The 11,890-nt window shown below is 42.4% G+C and overlaps 1 protein-coding gene across 3 annotated transcripts; it reads left to right on the top strand.

Annotated features, from left to right (window-relative positions):
- The first annotated feature begins 320 nt into the window (after positions 1-320).
- On the top strand, positions 321-11,448 carry KLF4 (Kruppel like factor 4). Of its 3 annotated transcripts, none has more exons than XM_044444028.1 (5): positions 321-920; positions 1,123-1,246; positions 3,212-4,148; positions 4,242-4,406; positions 7,280-11,447. In XM_044444028.1, exons 1-5 carry the CDS (start codon positions 916-918, stop codon positions 7,453-7,455), a joined length of 1,407 nt encoding a protein of 468 aa, XP_044299963.1. In that variant the 5' UTR covers positions 321-915; the 3' UTR covers positions 7,456-11,447. The 3 variants fall into 3 exon arrangements, with proteins under 3 accessions (XP_044299963.1, XP_044299964.1, XP_044299962.1); XM_044444029.1 differs by having other exon boundaries at positions 3,215-4,148; positions 7,280-11,446; XM_044444027.1 differs by having other exon boundaries at positions 3,212-4,406; positions 7,280-11,448.
- Positions 11,449-11,890: the final 442 nt, after the last annotated feature.

Below are 11,890 nucleotides of genomic sequence, written 5' to 3'. Positions count from 1 at the left end.
GAGCTCCTCCTCGCTGGCGTCAGCGCTGGGCGCGAGCTGCCAGCCAGCTGCTCCGCTGACGTCACGGCCCATCCCTACTTGCCTGCCTGCCTACTTGCCCGCCTGCCCTTTTCTCTCTTTCTCCACCTTCTTCCTCCTCCTCCCCCACCCCCCACGTGTTGGAGAGAGAGTAAAGTTTGTTGTTTCGCCTCGTCGCCACGGCGACAGCATCCCAAGCCCCCGCGAGTGGGCGTGGCTCACGGGGGAGGCGGGGCGGGGCGGGGCGGGGCGGGGCGCGCGGAAGTTTATAAGTTAGCAGGCGGCGGGCGCGCGGCTTGACAGTTCGGAAAGGCGAGGCGAGGCACGTCGAGGGCAGCCCTCGCCGGAGAAAGGAGGGGAAAGCCCGGGCGCGTGAGAGAGAGAGAGAGCGAGCGAGAGAGAGGGCGATCGCGCGCCAGCCAGCCCCGCCCGGCTGCCCGTCAGTCAGCCGCTCGCTCCGCTCCGCCAGGGACGCGCGGCGGCTGCGGGAGAATCCCGAACTCCCCTCATGGCAGCGGCGCGAGCAGGGAATCCCCAGGAGTTGCCTCGCGCCGTCCAGCTGCCGCCGGGGTTGCTGCTGCCTCTGCCGCTGCTGCTGCTCCTGCTGCCGCCGCTGACGCCGCTGCCTGCCTGCGGAGCGGCTTTCGCTGCTGCTGCTGCTACTCTTCGTGCTCCGTGGCGGGGCTGCTCTTCCTAGTAGGAAGAACTCCAAGACACCCTCGCGATTCCGCACCCGAAGGACACTATCTCGCCCTCGATCTAAACACCCACCAAACAAAAAGTTGCAAGAGATTCCGTTGCAATATTCTCTGTTACTCTCTCACACCTGTTGCTGTCGTTGCCGGTGCCGTTTGCTCTTCTGCGCCTTCCGACCAAGCACCAGCCCCTGACACATTAATGAGGTGGGTGGCGTTCTGTCTTTTTCCCCTCATTTCCCCCTCCCCCCTTCCCCTTCCACTTCTGTTCTTCCTGGAGGATGCTGGGATCTAAAGCTTCAAAGCGCGCCAAAAACCCCCGAATGGATCTGTAACCCCTGGATGCTACGTCAAGGGCTGCTCGGAGCCTTGCCGGTTGCTTTACTCTCCTCCTCTGACCTTTTTGCAGGCAGCCGCCCCCCGGCGAGTTTGACATGGCTCTCAGCGGCACCCTGCTCCCTTCCATCTCCACCTTCGCCACGACGGGCACGACCGGCAGGGAGAAAGTCCTGCGGCCAGCAGGTGCTAACAACGTGAGTAGCCGAGCGGAGGCGACGACACGGGCCTGTGTGGGGTGGCTGTGGCGTGGAGAGAGGCAGGTGTGGGACTTTGGGCCTGCGAGGTGCGCGGAGCTCGGCCCCAGCCGCTGTTTGCAAGCAGGCGCAGGACACAAGCCAGGGTCCTCGTGCAGGTGCTGAATTCATGCCCTTCACCGATAGGGCATCTGGAGAATCTCTCCTAGATGAGTGGGGAAAGGTGGTAGAGCAGAAGGAGAGGAGTCCAGGTAGACCTGAGTCCTGGCAGGTGGTAGTGTCATTGTAGGAATTTAGGGCTTGGTGACTTGGGGGGTCAGGGAGAGATGAGGAGGGGAGTATGGTTATGAGGGCGTGGATGGTGGAGGTCAGATATGCGAACCAGAGGAAACTGTCCCAGTGTCATAGAATATGGGACAGTGATCGGCTCTAAACAGGATTCTAGTGAAACATCTCCAAAATAGTCTTCTGAGTTCCATCCGGGGGTTTTTTGGTTAATACACAGGGATGAAGTTAAAAAAAGAAAGAAAGAAGGGATTATGAATCATGTATTTGTTAGCATGGGAGAGGGTTATAAAGCTGAAGTGTAATCTTAACCCTTAAAAAAATATAAATGTCTCTTGTATACACACACATACACACACGCCATGCTCCTCCTGTTTCTTGGACCCTCAGCTTTTGTGGAAAGCCCTCTGCCTTCTCCGTGGGTATAGCCATCTCCTGAAGGCGATCTCATAGGGGTTGAGGGAATGCAGAAAGATATGCCAGGAGTAAATAGGAAGAAGTAAATAAGCAGCTGGAATATATGGCATATCACAAGCCAAAATCATGGGTGTGTATGCATGTACTTAATACATTGGCAGCCTTTGGAAATATCCACACCTACTCATGTGCCTAGGTTAGCTTTTCGTTCTGTCATTTCAGACCGAAGGCTTGTACCTACAGCTGCTATTGTATAATGCATGCTGGTTTAGAAAACACCTACATGAGTCTGCTATCAAACGCAAGCAATCTAATGCGTTAATGCTGCATGTGCAGTTATTTCAAAACCCATCTATTTGTATTAATCTTCCTGTTGTCTGTGACTACATTAGACAGCTACATAATTTCTTATATTTTTTGTCATGTACATTTATTATATCTCAGCTGTGCCTAGAATATAACTCTAATATGTAGGTTAGTAAGAATTGGTTATAAGAGTATGAATGTAACAATATAATTAATGTGTGGATAGGCTAGAGTATAAGTGGACTTATAACCCCAAAGCAATTTTGCAGACTGATGGCTTTAACTTAATCAAATCTTTCTATTCATTAATAGAAGGGTTTTCATATTAGGCATTAATAATTAAGGCTGTAATATGAGTTATTTTACAATGCACCTCAAAGTTTCAGGCTCCATGGTTTAAATCCACAAAAATGTTTAAACCTATTATACTGCAGCATGAACCCCAAAAATCACATAACACAAAATGGGAAAAATTGACAGTTCACAATAACATGCCATGACATGAACTTTGCTTAAAGTTTGCCCTAGAAGCAATTCATAGTATTTTTTTTCCTAGTCATGCTAAAATATCAGTCTTTTAACAACAACAAAGATATATTGCATGAACTCAACAGTTTCACTTCATAGTCCTGCAGTTTAGCAGCTGATTTTATTGGGCCCTTCGGTCACTGCTTTGGATAGATTCGGGTGTTAATTTAATTAGTAACATTCATACAGTGTTGGGGGAGCTACCAACTCAACTATATGTCCCAAAGGGCAGCTATGAAGAATCACCACCCCTGTTTTAAGTGAATGCCTCTTTAACTAAAGCTGAGGTTTGCTGAACTTTTATTTTCTGAGAAACTGTTTTGTAAAATTTAAAAGTTTAGCACTTTCTCCAGTCAGTGTTCATCTAGCAGAAGTAGACGGAATCTTTTTTCTTCTTTAACAAAAGCTCTTTTATCTTTCTGCTCACAGAAGTGGCGGGAGGAGCTGTCTCATCTCAAGCGGTTCCCCCCTGTGTTAACAGGACGGCCTTACGACCTCTCTTCTGAGGTGGAAAATACCACCACAAGTATCAGTGGTGTGACTATGACAAGGCGAGAGACGGAGGAGTTGAATGAGCTCCTGGACTTTGACTTCATCTTATCCAACTCCCTGATGCCCCAGGAGCAGCCCACAGCTGCTGCTGCAGTTGTGAGCTCTGCTCCTGGCTCCTCACCTGCCGTCAGTAGCAGTGGCTGCCCGTCTGTGACCACCTGCGACTTCCCGTACCAGCTGCAAAGAGAGGATCACACTGCAGGAGGAGGAGGAGCGGGGATACTGTACAACAGAGAACAGACCCCAGCTGCCCCTTTCAACCTGGCGGACATCAATGATGTGTCCCCTTCTGGTGGATTTGTGGCTGAGCTGATGAGGCCTGATCTGGACCCTGTTTATATGCAGCAACAACAGCAGCCTCCCCCACTGGGCAGCTTGCATGGAAAGTTTGTGGTGAAAGCCACAGTGAACATGGGGGAATACAATAACCACATCAGTGTTAGCAGCAAGAACAACGCAGCCGCTGCTGCCGCTTCCCCTTGCACAGATGGACCTGTGCCACCACCTGTTTATAACCATGTGCCCAGGATGTGCCAAAAAATCAAGCAGGAGGCAGCCCCTTCATGCACCATTGGCCAATCCCATGGGACTACTCCAAGAGCACAACAGCATGATTTCCCCTTGGGGCGGCCACTGCCTAGCAGGACTAACCCTCCCTTGACTCCAGAGGAAATGATGAACAGCAGAGACTGCCACCCCTCCCCACAAGGCTTGAGCCATTCAGCCCTGCCGCTTCCACCGGGCTACCACCCAGGCCCAGGATACCCCCCTTTCCTCCCAGAGCAACTGCCACCCAGCGCACTCCAATATCAAGGTCAGTCTTACTATCTAAATGTTTTTGGAGAGCCTTTAAGTATGCCTCGCTTGGTACAAGGAATGATGTTGACTCCGCCCTCTTCACCTCTAGAGCTGATGCCTTCTGGGAGCTGCCTTTCTGAAGAGACGAAACCAAAGAGGGGTCGGAGGTCATGGCCCAGGAAAAGGACTGCCACACACACATGTGACTATGCGGGTTGTGGTAAAACATACACCAAGAGCTCACACCTTAAAGCCCACCTTCGGACACATACAGGTAAGGCCAGTTCAGTTCGGGGCCTCAAGAAGCATGATGAGGCCTTATATGAAATCAATTCTGTTTAGTCCCATTTCTGTTCTAAGCAAAGAATGTGAGCATCTTCCACCCCACACCACCAGCACCACACACATACATTGGGTAAGAAAGTTCTGTGAAACTGAAGTTAGCTTTTCAGAGAGCTCAGAATAGTATGACAGAGTCTTTGTTGCCTGTGGTGTGTGCATTCATCCCACTGTCAGCTCCATGCACCAGTTTTGCAAGCTCATGTAGTGTTTCAAAATCTTGTAAAACCTGTTTGATGAGGGGTGATAGTGGGACAAAAGAAATAGGTCTGTACAAGCAGCGATACCTCATTCCTACTTCTTTTAACTCTGTTCTGGTTTTACTCAGAAATAACTAACTGTGGGTATCTTTTTCGGCTTAAAAGTGTAGCCTTAAGCTATTTATTTATTAAATTTGTATTCTGCACTACTAGTGCCATAGAAACTATTGTATCTCCAGCAAGTGTGTGAGAAGCACCATTTCCTATGATGTGTGCATGCACACATGCAATCTTAATCTATCTAGACGAATAGGTTTCGTAGGTTTTTGAAATAAACCTGCCACTTATTTAGCAAGGGCAAGTGCAGAACAAGTGTACACAATCTAAGTAGTAATTCCCTTCTCAGATCATGTTCAGTTCCCTGAAAAAAACAATCGTCATTGTTGAACTTGTGAGTATCCTTGTGTTATTGAATTTCAACAGAACTGCAGTAGTATTAATCAAAAAGGATAAGAAATCATGCCATCCCACTGGTGTGTTAAACAGTAGGTTGTGGTGCGATCCAAGATAAGAGTTTAAATATCGAAAGTCCAATTAAAATTATGACTTCACTGACAGCTTGCAGGTGTCGGTTAAAATGGATTTTAGTGACTCAGCCATGACAGAGGAATTGTTTTGCAGACACATGCATATTGCTTACCTGGTTACGACCATGTGGCTACTTAATTACAGGGTAGCTAGAAGTCCAGAGTGATTTAAGCATGTTTATCCTGATAACACCACCAATATGTTTCTGCTGGAGATATGGATGTTGCAAACAGTCATAAATACTTTATTTGTTATTATTTTTGGTTTAAGCTCTTGCTTTCTTCTTGATTTACACCAAACCAACACATATTAACTAATAATTGGCTTTTAATAATTGGCTTTGGGCTTGGAAACCAATTTCTAATCGGGGACTATTTTGATTTTGGTGAAAGCAAAACAGCCCTCCCAGAAACAGTTGCAATTAATTTTTCAGTTCTGCAATATAAAAGTCGCTGCCAGTCAGCAACAGACTTCGTTAATTAGCTGCGGAAAACATCCAGTTCTAGATTTTCCAGCCATCCGCATAAAGTGATAAAAATAACCAACTGACTTGGTTCTTGCTGCTGAGGTTTATATATTCAATTTGCTATGAAGTCATCATGGGTTTATCCTGACATTAGCCATGTTTATTTGGAAGAAAACCACTTTCTTTTCAGTGGGATTTAATTACAATAAATATATTTGGAAGGACAGCATTCATATGTTTTCAGATCAACAGTGTGACAAACTTGGTAGTTGGAGTTGTCCCCACTGCCAACAAAATTCTAATTAAATGATAGTGTACTATCAACAGAAGTATAGTAAGGTATACATACATGTGTATAACTTCTACTGAAGACAGAATATCGTCAAAATAACTATGGTTGTGACTGCCTTGTAAAAATGTCAAAAAAGCAAACATCTGATTTTCAAATGCTTTAAATTATTTCAGTGACATTTCTACCTTCATGCATGTACAATAAGGTCTGCCAGCACATCTAAAATAAAATGACTCTGATCTCTGAACAGCCTATAGTACAAGTGTACAGTTAAAGGCTAAATCAAAACTGTTTCATGACTCTAGATGGCTTAGAAAAATGAACTTTCTGGGAAACAACTTAATGACAGTGAAGCACAGCAATTAGCTGTCAATAATTTCTTTTACATCCTTGGAAAGTTCAGGTCTAACAATTTGATTACTAAGCTCTTGCTATGTACTAATTTTCCCTCTGACTGAAAGAACTTGGATTACTTTATAGTCTGAAATATTTATATACAACATATATGTTGTGTATATATATTTATATACAACATATATACAACATTTATATACAACATAAACAGAAACAGTCAAGGAATAGATAAAAAATGAATGCATTATACTGTGTAATCAGTAATAATGTGTACGGAGCATTCACACTTCTAGGTGTGTGCTGAAATCTGAGTTCATATAGGTGTTAGATGACACTTTGAGAATTTATGGCAAGGCAGATATTGTTGCCTCATTAAGTCTGTGAATAGTACTAGATCCACAAATATATTTCCTAGCATAGTTATTTCTGGCCTAAAAGAGAAAAAGTACATTTTTGCCGGGTCACTCGGAGGCAATTCTTAGTAGCCACAGGTGACTATCATATTTACAAGCCTCATACACACTTTATTTTTTTTTTTAATCCCACTGTCTCTGGTCAAACAAGTTTTACTGGTTTTGAAAAGACCTGCAAAACCAGTGAATAGAGATGATTGTGAGATATATGTATGAATAACCACAGATAATTTGTTTCTCTTATACCACAGTCAGCACTCTGAGGAGACAATTATCTCCAGCCAAAGAAATCTATGTGATACTTTGCCTAACTTTTTATCCAGTGTATACCCAGATATTCTAGAATATGTACCTATAGTGACAAAAGTCCTAGTCATTGAAGACGTATTTCTTTGTTATTACTGGAATAGACTTTCACTTATTGGGGCATGGAATGCTAGTTCCAGTATCTGTACAAAATATAGAAGTAATTGATGTGGCTGTTTATTTCTGAAGGTGAGAAGCCCTACCACTGTGATTGGGAAGGCTGTGGCTGGAAGTTTGCCCGCTCCGATGAACTCACGCGTCACTACAGAAAACACACAGGCCATCGCCCATTCCAGTGTCAGAGATGTGACAGAGCATTTTCCAGGTCTGACCACCTCGCCTTACATATGAAGAGACACTTTTAAATGGGACATGGTGAACTTTTTACTGCCATGAGAGATTCAGTATTTGACAGCAGAAAAGACTGTCTTCCACAAGAAGGGAGATCTCCACTTAAAGCACTACAAAGGATTCCAGTGAAGTCTTCCAAAAAGATGTGTGGACATGAATGGACAATGAGAACACATTTGTGGAACTTTAAAGCAAATGGGGAAACAATGACTGGATCTTTTAATCATCATTCCATTTTTATAAATCTGACTTGAATCTTTCTGGAATACAGAATGCCAAGGATTGACTGGAAGTCAAGGATATCAGGGTTAAAACAAACTGTTGAGGGTGGGGTGAATGGGAGATTACGTAGGGAAGCCTATGGGTGAAGACAGATGTATCATTTGTAGAGCAGCAGGGCTGCTTCGGTAGCTGTTTCACTACATTTTTCATCTCCATTGTTGAGGGCCTAAAAACACAATTGCGCCAAGTTCCAGCAGCAAAGGCAGTGTTTATTTGGTTGTACTTCATGAGTTCTCTCTCCGTAATCCCAGTTACCTGAATTGCTTTACAATAGTTTTAGAACCTTTTTTTTTTTTAAGAGGAACAAATGTTCATTATATGTACTTTAAAAAATTAAAAGGCTGGCAGCACCTTAAGAAAACTAAGGAATAAAACTGAGACCATATGACCTGATGGAAGGCATTTACGACATATATATTCCAAAGCCAGAAGGAAGCCTCATTCACACCATGGCTGAAGAATCCACTGTGACCTCTTTTTAAATGCTGTATCTGTCTTCACCCTAAATTCCCTTAAGATTTCTTTTCAATGCAATATTTTAAACAAGTTGTAGCCTTGCAATTTCTTTTTCCTTTCAAAAGCCATTACTAAACTAAGTCAAGGAAGAAGAAATTCAGGTACAGAGTTGTGGTTAAAGTCTATGTTCATGGTGCTGAATGACTTTTGGTTCTTAAGGTACCAAAAAAAGGAAGCCAAAGTTCTCAAACTGCTGCATATTTGACAAGGAAATACGTTTGTCTTCCGATCTACAGTTAGTGATGACAAAAATCAGGTTAAAAAACCTGATTTATTTGCGTTTGTTTCTCTCTTAATCTTCTATGCAGACAGTCTGTAATGCACTGTGGTTTCAATGTGCAATAATTTGTACAATGGTTTATTCCCAAATATGCCTTAAGCAGAACAAAAAAATTCTATATAGTTCTTTACTTAATAAATATGTAATATAAATTTAAGGAGACTTCTATTTTGTATATTTGTAAACTATGAAGTGAAAAAATTAAAATGTTGTCAGAGTTTGTATTTTGCATATTCATTTTGCTGAAAATAACTTTTAAATAAACCTATTTTATCTGTGGCTTTTAAAAACTTTTTCTTCTACCAAGTTATGATGATGGACTTTTAATCTACACATTCATGTAGAGTTGACCTTAGTACTATTAGCATTTTAAAAGCTGCTATAATCCTAAATTTTTAAAAACCAGTACTGCTTACAGTCCCTTCTTGTCCATGTCTACTCCCACCAAGTGCAATGAAGCTTACCTCTAAAGTAAATTGTCTAGGCCTGCATACCCAAGTATACTTAACAGGAAGTACACACCGTAGAATTGACTGAGCCTTGCTTCCGAGTTATCAAGCACAAGCTAATGCTATAAAGCTGTTTAAACACAGTTACCTAATCTTATGGAAAGGGGCTGCATCAAATCCTTTCCCTCTAATTTCAATGTGTTTTTAGATGAGTCAGTAGCGAGGAGTAATTTGGACTGTAAAAGATTACAGAACTGTCTTGTTGGGTTAAACCAAGGGTTCAACCAGTTCAGCATGCTGCTTCTAACAGCCACCAACTGGCTTTTGCTATGAATCTCAAAGGCAGAGTAAAATAGACACAGAGCCTTCAGTTTACATAATTAAAGGAATGAACTTCCTTAGCTATCTTAGGCATTTGAAAAGTCTTTAAAATAACAATTCTATGTGTTTTCTAATACAGCTTTAATATTTACAATGTGTACTGTATAACAATATTTCATTTTGCAGTTCTAATAGCCAAGACAATGTAATTTGTGTGTGATGGTTGAAGGAAGAATTAGTCATGTTCCACTAGGTATCTTAAGGCTGATCATCCCACCTCATTGTCATAATATTGTGGCCATAAAACGAGGTCAACTTGCCAAAAGTGCTGATGGTGCTCAATTAATACTATTTCCTAGCATACTAAAAATTAGAAGTGAATGACACATCACTCCTTACAACAAATCTGTAAAGAAGTACAAGCAGGGGGGCTGTTGAGAAGAGTAGGGGTGCCTAATACCATGTATCAGAAGAAGCCAAGGATTTCCCTGATGCTTCTATTCTGAGCTGTTAGCTGCTACAGTTTCCCTAACAGTCAGCCTTCCCTAAACTGATGCCCTCCAGATATTTTAGATTTCAACTGCATCAGCCCCAGCCAGCAATGCTAATTTTAAGAAATTCTGGGAGTTGTAGTCTAAAATGTCTGGAGTGAACCCATATTACAGAAGGCTACAGTGTGTCACACACTAGCTCAAGATTTCAAGTAGAATCTTGGCAAATTGTAGACTGCTTTCAGATTCAGGCCAATAGTATGTTTCCATAAAATCTTTTTCTAACTACTTAAAATAGGTCGAATCCTGTTATCTTTCCTTCTTGTACCTACAATTGAGGGGGATCCATGTTACAGCAAACTTCATATATTTCCCAGAGTTAGTGATAGTGTGACTCAGTAGAACCTTCATAATTTCCAGTGTACTTCAGGAATGCTGTACTGTTTGACGGTTATGTTTTATTCAGATGTGATTTGCTTGGCCAGGGTTCACAGCAACCCTCAAAGAGTGGATTTGGGTTTGAAAATCTTCTTGCTTTTTAATAGTGTAGTTTCCCTGGTTTGAAAAGATAATTTACTAGCCAAAAAATCCATTTGGATTTATTTATTTATGTAAGAAATTAGCCATGTAAAACAAAGTATTTAAGGTGAACTTATTCCAGAAGAAAACTAGGTAATCTTAAATGGTATTCATTTTATTTCTTGTTTCTGTATCCTTTCCTTCCTCCAGAGCCATAAGAGTATCTCATTTTACCTTAGTCAGTACCTCGTGGAGTAGGTTGGCATAAGAGAGAATAACGAGCCCAAATTTTGCTTCATACCAGCAAGGAGTTCTGAAACACTTAGTCAGGAGGTGCTTTTTTTTAACACACCAAGCTGGAAGCAGATTCTCATGTTCTAATTCCAACAAACCTTTGCTCTGTAGCGGGTGGGGGTAGCACTTACCTGCTGGTGCCCATGTAGCATGGAGGATTTAGTAACAATGCAATCCGCTTCGGGAGTCCACTAAAAGATCAGTTCTAGACTGCTGCTACTCTTCAAATGCATTTGCACCTGCCCTACTTCCACCTTACTGGACCTCAGTGCCCTCTTTTTATCCTCACAAAGCCCCCATGAAGTGCATTAGGCACACAGAGACTTACTCAAACACACTTCTCACATGGTCCTATGCATGTCTACTCAAAATTAAGTCCCAACTGCCCTAAGCCCTAGCCCTAGCCCTTACCCTAGTTGTATTCAGTAGGAGATTATGCCTAGATAAGTGTTGCTAGGATTTAAGGCTTGCTGAGCATGGTTTTGATGTCTTAACCTTTGGGCCAGGTCTGTGGCCCCTTCCAAACGTCATGTGTGAAGCTAGTCAATCAGCAGAAGCATTTCATTTACTTCAAGATAACATGCTGGTAAATGCAGGAGAAGATTTAAATAATTTCAGAAAACAGCATGAGTTGGTGATCTTTTACAATCCAACAAGCTGGAGACACTAGCTCAAGCTCGTTTTTGGATAAATGCTGATACTGCTTGCCTGTTGTAAACTGCAAGTGGATTCTTGCTTATGACATTAAAGCAGTATCGTCTTTTTTTTAATTCAGCAACAGCTGCCTCTTAATGTAAATGTTATGTGCATTATTGTCTGGCTGCTGAGTTATGCTTCTTGCTTTATATTTGCACAAAATAGCCTCTATTATTGCACTTTCATCAATGTTAAATATGAAACTAGTTCTTGCTTAATATTGGCACAAAACAGGGTATTTTGTTGCATTTTCCCCAATCTTAAAATAACACCTTGCTCTATATTTTTATTTTTATTTTGCTTTTGTTTTTGCTTATTCTCCTCAGGCCAAAGGCTGCTTCCTATTTACGGGTGTGACTTTGTAAAAAATGAAACTGGGATCCAAGAGGTTCAATATATTAAGTATTTCACTGTGCCTTTAAACTATTGTTAATGCTACTGCACATTGCTTTGGGACAGTGCCAGCTAACACTCCTTAATGCATGTAAAAGAGTCCTTCAGAGGGAGGCCTTGTTCTTTAGGAGGTCTCCAGGAATGGGAGAAGAATATCTACTTGAAGCCGGTGTAATCTGAAAGGCAGGTGTAGCTAAAAATAACATAC

Source organism: Varanus komodoensis, unplaced genomic scaffold (genome assembly GCF_004798865.1).
Source record: "Varanus komodoensis strain SLA01 unplaced genomic scaffold, ASM479886v1 scaffold43, whole genome shotgun sequence".
NCBI lineage: Eukaryota > Metazoa > Chordata > Lepidosauria > Squamata > Varanidae > Varanus > Varanus komodoensis.
This window is presented reverse-complemented; position numbering and strand designations above follow the sequence as displayed.